At 41.2% G+C, this 15,950-nt stretch overlaps 1 protein-coding gene across 1 annotated transcript in view; it reads right to left on the minus strand.

Moving 5' to 3' along the window:
- Window positions 1–13,085: 13,085 nt before the first annotated feature.
- The window catches only part of LOC124776394 (protein yellow-like), a 148,046-nt gene continuing 145,181 nt past the window's right edge, over window positions 13,086–15,950 (minus strand). Inside the window, exon 5 of the mRNA XM_047251367.1 lies at window positions 13,086–15,164. Within this exon, the coding sequence (XP_047107323.1) occupies window positions 14,948–15,164 (217 nt within the window). The 3' untranslated portion in view covers window positions 13,086–14,947. The remainder of the gene's footprint in view (window positions 15,165–15,950) is intronic.

Genomic DNA, 15,950 nt, shown 5'->3' on the forward strand with positions numbered 1-15,950 from the left:
AGGCGCTCAGTCCGGAACCGCGCGACTGCTACGGTCGCAGGTTCGAATCCTGCCTCGGGCATGGATGTGAGTGATGTCCTTAGGTTAGTTAGGTTTAAGTAGTTCTAAGTCTAGGGGACTGATGACCTCAGACGTTAAGTCGCATAGTGATTAGAGCCATTTGAACCATTTTTGTCAAAACAGTAAACATGAGAACTAAATTGGATGCCGCAAGAGCTATGAGCACCTCTTCATATTCGATACTGCAAAACGTATCTCTTCTACTGCAAGCTCTTTGGTTTCCATATTTTGAGAGGAGATGGATCAAATCAAGAAAAAATGTCCAGTAAACATATGCTCTCAAATTCACATCTCGAAAGCCATGGGCTCTTGTTCAACGTAAGAGGTGTGTTTCACAGTTTCGAAGGTCAACATATGCTCATAGGTCTTAAAGTGTCCTATTTTTACCGGATATATTTTCCTTGTTTTGATATATGCTACCCCCTCCAAAAATATGAAAAAAGAGCTTGCAGTACAAGAGAGTTGTTTCACAGTATCGAAGATGAAGAGGTGCTCATAGTTCGTAAGGTAGGCATTTTAGAGCCCATATTTATCAGACTTTCTTTCTTCTCTTTATATGACGAGTCCACTCTTGAAGTTTTGTTGAAACGATATGTAAAAGTAAATATGGTATTCTGATTACTAACTGGGCTCCTTGCCGATGTCGGTAAAACTCGAGTTGCAGCACGCTTTGCACTGCTTGTTAATAGCTGCAGTTGCCCAGATAAAGCCCTGTGTTTTTGTGGGGCCCGGTAGACCTCGAGTGGCTGTGTTTCACGTGGGTTGCCAGATTTTGAGTTAACTGGCACACAGTATGAACGAAAATTATGAAATACAAGGGATAAGATCAAATTCAATCGGAAAAGAAGAATAACACTTATTCGTATGTAAAAAGTAAACCACTGAAATACCAGGCGCGGAAGAATATCTGAAAATACAAACAATTTCTTTTTATTTATTATTTCTGCAAACTAAACTACTCTTAGAAAACCAAACTGGTCATTTATTATGGAACTTTCATTGTGTGATGGCTACCTAGAAGACAAGCCACATACAGAAAAATATTAAACTGATTTTATTACTGATAATAATAACAATAATAATAATGTCTATTCTTCTTCTTCGAATGCCTCCGCCACCTTGTTCCATTTTAATCCATCTCGTCTTTCTGTCTCATTGTCAACAGTCCCTTAGGTTCCTTCATTAACAATTCTCAGCAAATCTGAAATTCAGAATAAAAATTTCCGCAAAGTGCTACACTTTGGTAGCAGAAAATGAATTACTTTCATTTCATCGCAAGTTCCGTGAAGTGAGACGTCACAACGTTAGATCCTTTAAGAAGTAATTTCTGTGTGGCTGAAACATGCCGAAATATTAATGAAATAAATATATGCTGATCACTCAAAGAAGCCAAAAACTTCGAAGCTACGAGGTGAAGGCTGTGCTCTGGCGCTCTCATACTTTCTACATTATATCTAGAACTACAGGAAAGAAGAAATTGTTTCGTCCAGTGATATAATACGGATACACGTTTTCCGCAGTCCTAGATAGGAAGTGAAAGTGTTTCATAGTGTACACACGACGATGTTGAAGGAAGCGGTGTTTGGTGTTTAACGTACGTCGATATCGAGGTCACTAGGGACAGAGCACAAGATCTGATTAGGGAAGGATGTAGAAGGAAAGCGGCCATGCCCTTCCGAAGGAACCATCCTAACATTTGCCTTAAACGATTTAGGGAAATCACGGAAAACCTATATCAAATTGGCCGGACGCGGGTTTGAACTGTCGTCCTGCCGTATGCGAGTCCAGCGTTTTAGTCACTGCTCTCTCCCGCTCGGTACGAGGATCTTGACGCAACAGGACGTTATTAAAAGTCCCCAGACCCTAGAGAGGTGTCTGAATAATTTAATTTTCCTGTCACGCCGTATCCGCGTTGGTTTTGTAATAAATTACTAGCTGGTTGTTTAGCAGAATCAACAGATTCATTGAGGCGTAACACATGCCCAGTCTACCATCGTATCGTTCTCTCTTTGGTAGAATTGAGTATGACAAATCATATTCGACTGTTTACACCTCTTACCAATATATATTGTCTTCCTTCTCACTCAGAGAAAAAAGACTGCAGATTGTTATTCTTGTTGCGGCTGCGATGAGCAACAATGACTCATTTATTAGAGCAGGAAGAAAATGAGTGCGTTGTGACAATGAAATTGTGCTTTTTCTCCGTTGGTACATAAAGTTAAAATTAAGGAGTCACATCTGGAGTCAACTTGAGGTGCAGGAGAGTTTTATTTACGCTTGCTGAAGTAGTCGTCCTGTGTATGTTTAGCGTAAATGGATAAAATAGAATCGTGAACTGTCATACAATTTTCTGCGTTGGAGACATTACGGCCAATCGAAATTTCTTCAAACCTATGGTAGTTCGTAATGCAGTTTGGAAATGTGATGCTGAATACAAACGTAGCCATGTCCCTCTTGAATCTCTTGAAGAGAGTTGACGCAAGAGACATTGCAAAGCTGCAATCACAGGCGACAACTGATTAATGATTTAGAAAGTAACTAACGCTGCAGTAGTAACAAAAAAAGACAACAGTATATTTTTAATGAACAATTCCCTATGAGAAAGATTTGTGGGAGGTGCTTACACCGTCTGTTGAATACTGACTTAGATTAAATACAAAAAAAGTTACTCTTATATTTTCCACACTTTCAAAATTAATTCAACTGATTATGTCCGTATATATGGGTGAGACATCACGTTACAACCAAAACGATACACCAGTCAAAGCAGTGAGTGGAAGCAGGTAGGCTTTACCCTAAAGACAAACAGTAATTGCCATTCTTTTCTGAGGTGTGAAAAGAATTCTTCTAAATCGTTACTTTGAAAAGGGTAAGACAATAACTGACAAATATTACAAAAGGATTCTGAACCAGCAAGATATAAATGGTGAGAGCACGACATGAATCTTGAACTGTATAAAGTGAAAGAAGAATGAAAAAGTAAAGGAAGAAACAAATATAAACCTTCGTCAGAACAATGTCCCTGATAACAAAGATGCTTAGGAAAGAGGAACCTAAGACTTAAATTTTGAGTATATATCATCAGAAATAGCAACCGAAGACATCCGGCATAAAAAGTCACCTTCGGTCTTCTAATTACCTTGACAAAGAGAACGGGGGAGCGGACACAGGTTCAGGGCACTTTCTTGCCCTTGGGGTGGGAAACCGCTTTTAAAAGGTGGAAGATAAAGCTATGATCAACGGCATGAGGATGCAGAAGGCAGTGGAAACCACTACATTGAAGATACATAATGTATTCCACAGGACATGTGGTCTGTAGCCGAAAAAATGTCATGATAAACTCTCCGCTGGCAAAAGATGTGGGACTACTTTGCCACCGCCATTCTGATCTCCGGAAGGGGACTGCCTAGGGAGAGGAGATTAATGAGAAAAACATTGAATAACCAACGAGAGGATAACATTCTACTAGTCGTGGCATGGTTGGTTCAAGTGGCTCTAAGCACTAATGGACTTTACATCTGAGGTCATCAGTCCCCTAGACTTAGAACTACTTAAACCTAGCTAACCTAAGGACATCACACACATCCATGCCCGAGGCAGGATTCGAACCTGCGACCGTAGCAGCAGCGCGGTTCCGGACTGAAGTACCTCAAACCGCTCAGCCGGCGGGGGGCATGGTATGTCGGAGGTTTAAACATAGTACGGAACCTAGATACTCTGAAAAGGAAAATACAGAAGCTCAATATTGGTGTAATTGGAAGACACTGAAGTGAAATGGAAAGAAGACAAGGATTTTTGGCGAGATCAGTATTGCATAACACAAACAGCAGCAGAAAATGGTATAACTGGAGTGGGTTTCGCTATGAATATGAAGGTAGAACAGAGAGTGAGTTACTGTAAACAGTTCAGTGATAGAGTTGTTCTCATCAGAATATATAGGAAACTTACACCGACAACAATGGCATACATGCCGACGTTGCTGGCAGTGGATGAGGAGATAGAGAAAGTATAAGACGATGTCGAACAGTAGTTTCAATGCAGAGAGGGAGATAAAAATCTAATACTCATGGGGAACTGTAGTGCGCTTGTAGGGTAGGGACTAGAAGAAATGGTTACGGGAGAATATGGGATTTAACGTAGGAATCAGAGACGTGAAAGATTAATAGAGTTCTCTGTTCAAAAATCACAAAACGAAAAGGAATATTTGCAAAAGGCGGGAGATACGGGAAATTGCAGTTAGGTTACATCATGGTCAGTCAGAGATTTCGAAATCAGGTATTGGATTGTAAGGCATAACGAGCAGCAGACATAGACTCAGATCACATTTTAGTAATGATGAAGAGTAGGCTGAAGGTGAAGAGACTAGTCAGGAAGAATCAATGTGCAAAGAAAAGAGGTGCGGACATACAAACGAAAGGAGAGATACGCTTGAAGTTCTCTGAGGCTGTAGATACTGGGATAATGAACAGATCATTAGCCACTTTAGTTGGAGAGGAATGGACATCTCTAGAAAGGTCCATCACACAAGTTGGGGAGAGAAACGTAAGTAAAAGAAAGGTAACTGCAAAGAAACCATGAGTAATAGAACAAATACTTCAGCTGATCGACGAAAGAAGGAAGTACAAAAATGTTCAGGGAAATTCAGGAATACAGAAAAATAAATCACTTAGGAATGAAATAAACAGGAAGCGCGGGGAAGCTAAGGTGAAATGGGAAACTGAAGAAATAAAAAAATGCTGTCGGAAAGACTGACTCAGCATATAGAAAAGTCAAAACAATCTTCGGTGAAATTAGAAGCAAGAGCAGGAACTTTAAGAATGAAATGAGATTTTCACTGTAGGAAAGGAGAGAGAGCGAATAGGTGAAGAGAGTGTGCGCTGAAGTCCTCTATGAGGGTGCGGACTTGGCTGATAACGTGATAGAGGAAGAAACGGAAGTCGACAGTGATGAGACAGGGGATTCAGCATTATAATCATAATTTAAAATACCTCTGGATGACTTAAGATCAAATAAGGTAGAAGCGGTTGGTAAAATTCTATCAGAATTTCTAAAATCATTGGGGGAAAAAGGCAACGAAAGGACTAATGACTTGGCTGTGTAGAATGTATGAGTCTGGCGATACACCATCAGACTTTCCCAAAAGATATCATCCTCACAATCCCAGTATTGCAAGAACCGTCAAGTGTGAGAATTATACCACAATCAGTTTAATAGCTCATGCATCCAAGTTGCTGACAAGATTAATATACAGAAGAATGGAAAAGAAAATTGAGGATGTGTTAGATGACTATCAGTTTGGATTTAGGAAAGGTAAAGCAACCAAAGGGGCAGTTCTGACGTTGTGGCTGGTAAAGGAAGCAAGACTGAAGAAAAGTTAAGACACGGTCATAGGATCTGCCGACCTGGAAAAATCCTTCGACAGCGTAAAATGGCGCAAGATTTTCGAAATTCTCAGAAAAATAGGAGTAAGTCACAGGGAAAGATGGGTAATATACAAAATGTACAAAAAGCAAGAGGGGATAATAAGATTGGAAGACGAAGAACCAAGCTTTCGTATTTAAAAGGATGTCGGACTGGGATGTCGTCTTTCGCCACTACTGTTCAATTTGTACATTGAAGAAGCAATGACGGAAATGAAAGAAAGGTTCAAGGCTGGGATTAAAATTAAGAGTGAAAGGATGTCAAGGATAAAATTCGCTGATGACAATGCTATTTGCGGTGAAAACGAAGAAGAATTGTAGGCGCTGTTGAATGGAATGAACGACGTAATGAATACAGAATATGCTCTAAAAGCTAATCGGGGAAGACAAAAGTAATGAGAAGTAGCAGAAATGAGAACAACGAGAAACTTAATATCAAAATTTGGGATCACACAGCAGACGAAGTTAAAGGATTCATCTATTTAGGCAGCAAAACAACCCATGACGGACGGAGCAGGCAGGCCATAAAACGCAGACTAGCACTGGCAAAAAAGGCATTCCTGGCCAGGAGCAGTCTACTAATATCAAACATAGCCTTAATTTGAGGAAGATATTTATAATAATATACGTTTGCAGCACAGTGTTGTATGGTAGTGAAACATTGTGGGAAACCGGAACAGAAGAGAATCCAAGTATTTGAAAAGTGTTGCTACAGAAGAATGTTGAAAACATGGGGGCCGATAAGGTAAAGAATGAGGAGTTTGTCCGCAGAATCGGCAAGGAAAGGAACGTATGGAAAACATTGACAAGACGAAGGGATAGGATGACAGGACATCTGTTAAGACATCGTGTTACTAGAGGGCGCTGTAGAGGGTAAAAACTATACCGAAAGACAGCGATTCGAATAAATCCAGAAAATAATTGAGGATGTAGCCTGTAGTTGCTAGTCTGAGATGAAGAGGTTGGTGCAGGAGAGGAATTCGTGGTGGGCTGCATCAAACCAGTCATAAGACTGATGACTCAAAAGCATCAAAAACGCAATTTCGTAGATCATCTAACCAATTAATTAGATGAACTTTGGCCTATTCCTACACGAAAAGAAATTTCTGGGTATAAAACGTTTTGAGTATAGTGAGGATGTTATTCAGCCATAGATGTGTTCTTACAGACTCGTACTTAGAGACGGAATGCACTCATTATAAAGATAAGATCTGAAAGGGTCATTCGTCGAAACTTGACAAAGAAATTTTCACCGAATACACCCCACAAACCGATGCTAGAGTGACGTAACATGTAGAACATAAATTGCCTGTTCCTTATTACCAGCAGTAGGAACAGTATTGATCATAATTTGTTTCTTCCTGAGGGAAACATGGCAGACAGGCAGCGTAATGTTTCCTCTCACAGCTGCGCTTTCCTACAAATGCATATGTGAGAGGGTACTTGACCAGTAACCAGTTTTCATGTCGGATGGCAGTTCCAAAAGTGTTGTCGTCTACGTGCTACACGCTTCACAAAGTGTGTCTACCAGTGATCGATTCACAAGTAAACACCGGTTTTGACTTCTAATTCCTGAGCACTTGCAAATGTGGTCATGGCGCAAAATGTAGTCTGTCTTATAAAAGAAATCAAACACCCAGAAGGGGAGGAAAAAACGTAATGAAACTTCATGGATCGAGAGACAATGTGATGTTAATTCAATGACCGTAAAATCGAGTCAAGTTTACGAAGAACTTGACAGTGCGAGCCCTCATATGAGTATGTCATTACACTCCATTTGGTTTGGACGGATGCACTCTTCGGTTGGGAAAGGCGTCATCAAGCAGCAGGATACCCTAGGCAAGCTGGTTCACAACTGTTGGAACTCGTCCTTGATACCGCGGGTACTGACACGAGGGCGTGCTGGTCAGACATATGTTCTGTTGGAGACTGCTCTTGCCAGCTACGAAAGTACCTCAACATCTCGCTGACAGTTTATAGGATCACGTACCATGGGTACAAGAGCATTGTCCTGCTGATACCACGATACTGTCGCATGAGAGGTAACATGTGAGGGCGCAAGATGTCCCTTACCGTACCGTTAGGTCGTCAGTGTTCCCTCAATCACAATCAGCCGTGATCCTTAGTCATACATGCTGTGGGTAGTCGTAGCGCCCACAGTAGCAGCAACCACCAATACATCCGAGGTAGGCGGTCGCATAACTCGTAGGCGCCAGCCTTCCTACTGATAGACGCAACTCGGGTGTGATGCGCCCAGACATTTGAGCACAGCGTCAAGAAGGAAGCGGTCGACCTTTAGTAACGACCGAACGTACTGTCCGAGCAATCGTCAGAGAAGGACTGAGAGCCACGGATTCATGATTATCATCAATCTGACGTGCATCTGATGCTCAGTGACCACAAAGATCATTAATAGGCGGCTCACGGAGAGGGATCTGAGCTCTTTGCACCGACTGCGACTGACCTCTGTACATCAACGAGCCCGTTTGCAGTGGTGCCACACACATTCGGCCTGGAATCTTACTCACTGGAGTGGAATTGTCATCAGTGCTGAGTCCCACTTCGAACTGACGAGCGAAGACTCTCTGGATAGCCGGGAGATACCAACCTAACTACCGCCCGCCGTGCCGTCGGACAACCGGGTGTAATGGTCTGGACTGCCATTTCTTTTCATAGCAGGAGCCCTTTGGTTGTCATCCGCAGAACCCTAATAGCACAGCGGTACATCTAGGATATTCCGCGCCCCGTTTTGTTGCCCTTCATAGCAAGCCATCCTTGGAATACATTTCAGCGACAGTTTTTATTGTTTGTCTTCGTGCTGGCGAAAATCTACCTTGGCCACTAAGGTCGTTGGATTTCTTGCCAATTGACAACATTTGAGGCAGATCGTAAATTTCTAACACGCCAGTGGGATGGAATTGGGACTATGTGCTTCACTAGGACATCCATTAACTTTATCAATCAATGCCAATTCGAATAACTGCTTCCATAAGGGCCTGAGGTGGACCAACCAACGCGTTACTGACTTGCTCTCTTTGTAAAGTTCTTTCTCTTCAACAAATTATCCAGTTTTTTTTCTGAAATTGTAATCGTTTGCTTGTCTGTACATGTAGATCTACCTTTTTCCGTCCCATTCGCATGATTCCTTCATCATGCGTAGGGATCTTTTTTCCGGATATAATCTATTTAGTCAGCTCCTGATACACTACACGCTACAAATTATAGTGGATACGACTCATTTTAGTAAAGGAAAGAGGTATTCAATCATCACACACACGCACACACATGACTTGCATTCCAAGTATTTCCATACAATTCAACAAATGGATGTATGTATGTTTCACATCTCCTCCAAAACAACAGAACCGAATTCGACCAAACTTGGTGCATATATCACTTAATGTCTGGGAAACATCACTGTGGATAGTAACCACCTACCTATCAAAGGAGTGGAGGAGTGAATGAAAAACCAGTGCAACCCACAACGCTCGATGGCCATAGTCATCCAGTACTTGAGAATGAGAGCGCTTAGTGGCTTGAAATAAATTTTAAACACAATTTCAAATCCTTAGGAAACTTTTCTTACTGACAGTCTCCAAAGAACGGTCGAGGGAAAAAAGTTTATCGCCTGCTACATTTTCGCTGTTTACGCCGTAAAACTGCCGCATGAATCAAGGCGTTTTAATTTATTACTTCCTTACTACTAAATGCATTCATGACGCATTTTGCAGAAAGTACTCACATATACCACTGAATGCACCAGAAAAATTATATCACTATGCGGCACACAGCTCATGAGATCCGTCGTCGTAAACATTGAGAGATGTGACAAACTGCCGCATCGTACATGATGTTTACATTTATTACTTCCTCCCTACTAACTCTAATCTCAACACGTTTGGCACACAAACTCCGAATATGCTGCTGAATGTACATACAAAAATATATTAGTGTATGCCACCTAGTCACAAGATACGACATCACAAACACTGAAATGTGTGAAAAACTGCTGCATAATGCGTCATGTTTTTATTTATTACTTTTTTTACTGTTATCTCTATACACTACGCATTTCGCAGACGGCAAACACATATACCACTGGATGTACTTGCAAAATTATATCGTTGTTCAACATCAAGTTCAGAATATACGATGTCGTAAGCGTTGAGCTGCTTGAAAGCTAAACTGCAGGCGAAATTCGCTAGGGACACAAGTGAAAAATGTGAACAAATATGTTTTAAACATGTTAAATATATGTGAAATATATTTGAGATGTGCATATACAGGCAATTGACATGCAAAAAATTCATCCTGAACCCGTGGAACTATTTCAGCCAAATTGGGTATACATATTAGCTACAAATCAGGAACGAAATACTGTGGGGTAAGGACCACTAGCCTCCCATTGGGGTCAGAATGATAACGTGGGTGAGGGGAGGAAGAAATTGACAGAGAGGGGGCATAGATTAGATCGACGTAGATAGGGCATATGAGGGGATGAACAGAGAGGGGGCACGGGAAGTGGACAGAGGGGGGAGAAGGAGAGAGAAAAGGAAAAGAGATAGAAAGAGACACAGGGGAGGAAGAGATGGGGAAAGAAAGGAGGGAGGAGGAGATGGACGAGAGGAGGAGGAAGAAAAGGACAAAGAAAGCATAGAAGAGGAAATGGACCAAGAGAGGGGAGAATAGGTGATGGACAGAGAAAGGAAAGAGAAGGAGATGAGCTGCGAGAGAGGGAAGGAGGGAAGCTTGGTAGTACAGGTGGACCCAGTTAGGTGCAACATGCGGACTTTGCTCCCATTCACATGTGTGGGACACTAATAGGCGGTTGAAGGGAATCGGCACTCCGTTCCTTACGTTCCGGTCCAGAGGATGGATCTGTGGAGTTTTTTGAGAAGCAGTCAGACTGCTACAGAGCTCCAAGTAGCGCATAACAACTCAACCCTACAGTACTGGTACCTAAATATGAGGACACTAATTAAGATACCGGTTATCCATGACTTCGTAACTGGATGGCAGAGCGAACTCACAAATGCCGCATTTTAAAAAGGGCAGAAGCGTTTCAGCTGGTTGAGATCAGGTGGTGGGACAGATTTCCACCTTTTCAATGGGAAGGAGAGATAGTGGCACCAGTTTTCTGGTCACCAGACCTTGCACCAATGTCCTGGGTTAAATACCAGACCTCTGCACAGAGTACCACGTACTGGGGAAACGCGACACCCTTGACAGTGATTTGCTGGTCGCATGGGGACCTCAAACACGACGTCGCTCTTGGTGCTGTTCGATAGTAGACGTGTTGGTACCTCGGTTTAACGTCTCTATTCTCTCTCTCGTCGTCATCAACATAAACACGAATTACACTAAGGATGGACTCATCACTCAGCTAGACTAAACAGTCACGTTTCACGTAGGACAGTTGCCTAGTGGCTAGAATTTAAAAAATCATTGCATTTGATTTGGCTGAAGCCTTAGGAGAGATCACAGCCAAAAACGCCGTGCGGTATTTATGTTTGTTAATATCATGGTCGTAAAATATTGTAAGAGGATGATTCACATCAAAACTATCAACATTTATTGTTGTACGTAAGACATAATACGACAATTACAGATATAGAATTTTTTAATAGTATCTTTAGTTTATAATGCAACCATTTCATCGCTTCGGAACTCCACCGGTAAATCGTGGAAATAATTGTTTTCGTTGTAACCGCAGCCACTCGTTCGCCGTGGTTTGCAACTCTCCATCACCTCTGAAACACTTGGCTCCCAACGCTTCCTTGAGTCGTCCGAACAATGGATTCGGAGTTATGTGAGTAAAGTAGGAGTTCGAGACACTCAAATTCCATAGCCTGTATTGTTGATACGGTGGGACGGTTGCAGCGAAACATCTGCAGACAGAAGACCTCGTCGTTTACCCTGACTGCAGGGAGAATATGATTTAGTATCATATTTGTATATGAGTTATTGGTCACTCATAATCCCATTTCGATGTAATCCTCCAGAATAACCCCTTTTGCATCCTAAAAGAAAGTAGATATGAGTCCCATGTCACGTCGGGTTGTTGCCCTATGCTGGGCATAAGCAGGATCAAAAGGACACGATATTAGGAGGAATCCCATGTCTTTGTCTACGTGTAAATTATTCGCACCATTCTTGAACTTACTCCAGGGACACACACGAATCACCGTTCAGTGCTTTAATCCTACGGTGAATTTTCACAGGTTTAACAGCTTCACTACTCAAAAACGTTATCACAAATTAGGACTGCAACGCTGTGCAAGTCGCCTATGCACTAAAATAGCTGCCTTTTCCCGTGATGCAGCAACAACTGTTGGTAGTCTGTCAAAACTACTCCTTAAGTAGATAAGTACATTTACTGTATAAAAGTGATCTTTTGCTTTGTTATTACACGTTGCAATGATTAGTAACTGAATATCTATATTCAATTTGATGTATTGCAGACATCGCCCCCTTTCCTAAAAGGATCATCGTCAGGTGACCAAATATGTAATAAAATGCAGCTCTTGGTGTTTGCAACACGTCTTTTCAGAAGTATACACTGATTGCCAGGCATGATATTCAGTAAGACTTGATTTGTTGCTGCTTATATTTGTCTAAATGATGACATTTCCACCACCTTAGTCTTTCAAGCTTGAACGGGACTGACCTTTTAATGCAAAATTGCTACGAATACACTCTATTTGAAGGAGAACGTGAAATTGGCTGAAATGTGGATAATACGGTCACACTGTTCGAGGAAAAAATGTTTACTGGTTTAAGGATGGTGCACATAGATCGGTGAAAGTGAAATGTGATCAGCGCAGGTGGTCACTACAGTGAAAGCTGGGCGTGGCTAACAGTTCATCCTTGCAAACCGACGAGCACCAGAGCATTAAAACGGCAGCATAGGTGAGCTCCACGTTTTTCAACACTGAGACATCTCCCCATCAGCGTGAATACTTTTTCAAAGTGTGTGTGTAGCCTCCTTAGTCGATTTTTAACCGAATGTGACTCTTTGCTGAAGATTTATTATCACGTGTATTGCGTTATTTTGATACTGAGGTTAGATAACGCTGAATGACTTATGTGATAAAACAGCGAAAAATATCTAGTGCAATTTTCGGTATCTTCCTCAGCTCTTTGACGTTTATGTATATTTATTTCAAGAATAATTTCATGATAGTTACTTTGTAAAAGTATAACTCGTAAGATTTTCGTTTGATTTGCATCTAGAAAATTAACCCTTTACAGCTTAAATGACAGTGGCACTAATTTTGCTACTAGCTTTTAACAATAACAGTTTTTCACTACGTGTATAATTCGCATATTTTTTCCTCTTTGTATTTTTTCTTGTTTACTGCGATTGAGAGCTACAACAGTTTTGACTAGAGAGACCAATTTCATGACATGAATTACAATTTTGATTAAACAAAGTAAATTTATTAAAATTTTTATTTTACAGTTTATTGTTTAAAATATAATTGGATTTTGCATTAATTTATCACGATTTTTCATTAATAATAAAGCCATAAAACTGTAAAGTTATATCCTTATGGAAGACAAGGGAAAGCAAGGAACATTGCGTTTACAATTTAACAACGATACTTCCAAAATAAAATTTATTTTAAAAACTATTTCGTGTAACCGCAGAAACAAGAACATGAGAGTGCAAAAAGTTACAAAAAGATGGTAATTACAAAATTCTGTTGAGTATGTACAAAAATAAATAACAAACATATTAACAACATCATTAAGTCCTTTACATGGACGGTGGTCTGTTTGGATGCAAACTCAGGGGAGATTTTCCGTTTGTGTATTAGCTATTACTGTAGTACATATGTAACGTACTACTGTTCACTTCAAGTTAAATGTATTGGCGCATGGCAGCAAAACAAGTGACTGAGGTAAGTTTATTTAAAATAGAATAGTTTTTCCACTTTCAATAATTAAACAACAATAACGCTTTACAAACGTACATTCTATTCTTTTGACGTGTGCTAAGGCCTATATGGTAAGCCTATCATAAAAATACACGGATCTCTTTGGCACAGGAAATAAAAGTGAAGAATGAAAACATCGAACGAAATCTTTAATATTAATATGCTTTTCTGCCACTTTAGAAAGATGGTGCCAACATTATGGGTTGAAACGTCGCTAGAATCATGACAGTTAATGATGATTAATTCACAAGTTGCTCTCCGAATCGGTCAGCAGTGTTCTGAAAAAGAATAAACTGACGGTAAAAAAATGCATTGGGCCACTGCAGAAATGACCAGTAAAAAGCTGTAGACATCGACGAACAACTGCTACATTCTGTTAAAGATACTTTTCCATTATTATTTTTATTTTGCGTTCTTGGATATAATTATCTCTAGATGACGAAGTGTAGGGGATTGTAACATTTTAGACACTGCAATGAAGTCTCAAGTAAGTAATATCTAAGTCTGAACTTCTGGAAGAAAGAGATACCGTGAGAGATTCGTTGGTTTAGCTTAAACAGGAAGTTGCGTGTTTCATTTAATGTGAGCACAGGGATTCGTAACTGTTTATACAAGTAAGAAGCACTTGTTGATTTGTGCATATAAAGAAAATTCGAAGGAATACGGTCCGATGCCGTTAATCATTACGGCTAGTTTTAGAGCTCTAATTCAAGCGATTTTACCATCAAATTCGTAGCTACAGAATCCGATTTTGCTGTACAGAATTGTATATTGCACATAAACGTTATTATACACTAGCAAACCGTACATGGTTAGGTAAAGTTATATGATAGCTATTGTCGTTTAAACTTGATATTGACATTTGTCTCTTCAGTGTCTGAGAAGGGAGGGAAGAAAAAAGTGACAAACTGTGGCCATAGCTCGAATTATGTAAAAGTTGGTCTAGAAACAGAATCTGAAATACAGATTTCATTTAGTCGAAATATCTCATAATTTCACAATCATTTTGAATGTGAACCTCAGCTGCTGTTCCTATGGTGGGAGAAAACTTACTGGTCTGTGTGTATTATTCAGTAAGATTTAAGTTTAATGTGATAAAAAAATATTGTGTACATAAGCTGTTATGACCAGTCATCAACCATCTGAAAACTGCAATGAAGTCAAGTAATGTCAGGAAGAAGCTCAGAGAGTAATACGACATCTATTTAATAGGGGACTTTCATTTTGCTGGTCGACAGACAACTGAAAAGTTCTGCATTTGCAGCTGACTGACGCTCGTAGGAACATGATTATATGATAATATTGCTGCAGTACAAATATTCCGTTACAGCTGAATTGAGTAAATGAGTAAATAAGAACATAGGTAATTTTCCAGTTTGTTCGTGATACTTCTCAGACAAATTTTGCGGGAGGAGAGATGAAAAGCCAAAAGTTTTCGAAAACAGTAACGAGACGAGGCTGGAGTGGAGAACGACGCAACCGTCCGAGCAACAGGTGACCTCTGCGAGTGGTCCGGTGGCGGGCGCTCTAGAAGCCGTCGAAGACGAGGGTGTTGTTGAGGAGTCCGGGGCCGAAGTAGGGCCCGACGGTGGGCGCGAGGCGGATGCGCAGGATGCGCATGTTGATCTCGTGCGGGTTGTAGGTGCGCCGGAAGAACTTCTGGAAACGCGAAGACAGCATCCACACGTTGTAGTCGTCGCGCGGCGCCAGGATCAGCTCCGACGAGAACTGGATCAGGTCAGGGCTGCAACAGCGACAGCAGCGCGCCCTCAGCACTCTGACCGTGCACACCACTGCATACAAAGACTCTACACAAAGTTGCCTCCAAAAAATAAACACACCGTACAAAAGAGTAGTCGCCGGGAAGACCGTAGAAAACAGCCCCTGGCTTTGGTAATCGCTTCGTTTCTAGAGGAGAAAACTCCATACATAGCCGAAGATAGTTTTAGATAATTACACTACTGGCCATTAAAATTGCTACACCAAGAAGAAATGAAGATGATAAACGGGTATTCACTGGACAAAGATATTATACTAGAACTGACATGTGATTTCATTTTCACGCAGTTTAGGTGCATAGATCCTGAGAAATCAGTACCCAGAACAACCACCTCTGGCCGTAATAACGGCCTCGATACGCCTGGGCATTGAGTCAAACAGAGCTTGGATGGCGTGTACAGGTATCGCTGCCCATGCAGCTTCAACACGATACCACAGTTCACCAAGAGTAGTTACTGGCGTATTGTTACGAGCCAGTTGCTCGGCCACCATTGACCAGACGTTTTCAGTTGGTAAGAGACCTGGAGAATGTACTGGCCAGGGCAGCAGTCGAACATTTTCTGTACCCAGAAAGGCCCTTACAGGACCTGCAACATGCGGTCGTGCATTATCCTTCTGAAATGTACGGTTTCGCAGGAATCGAATGAAGGGTAGAGCCACGGGTCGTAACACATCTGAAATGTAACGTCCACTGTTCAAAGTGCTGTCAATGCGAACAAGAGGTGACCGAGACGTGTAACCAGTGACACCC

Source organism: Schistocerca piceifrons, chromosome 2 (assembly GCF_021461385.2).
Source record: "Schistocerca piceifrons isolate TAMUIC-IGC-003096 chromosome 2, iqSchPice1.1, whole genome shotgun sequence".
Classification (NCBI taxonomy): domain Eukaryota; kingdom Metazoa; phylum Arthropoda; class Insecta; order Orthoptera; family Acrididae; genus Schistocerca; species Schistocerca piceifrons.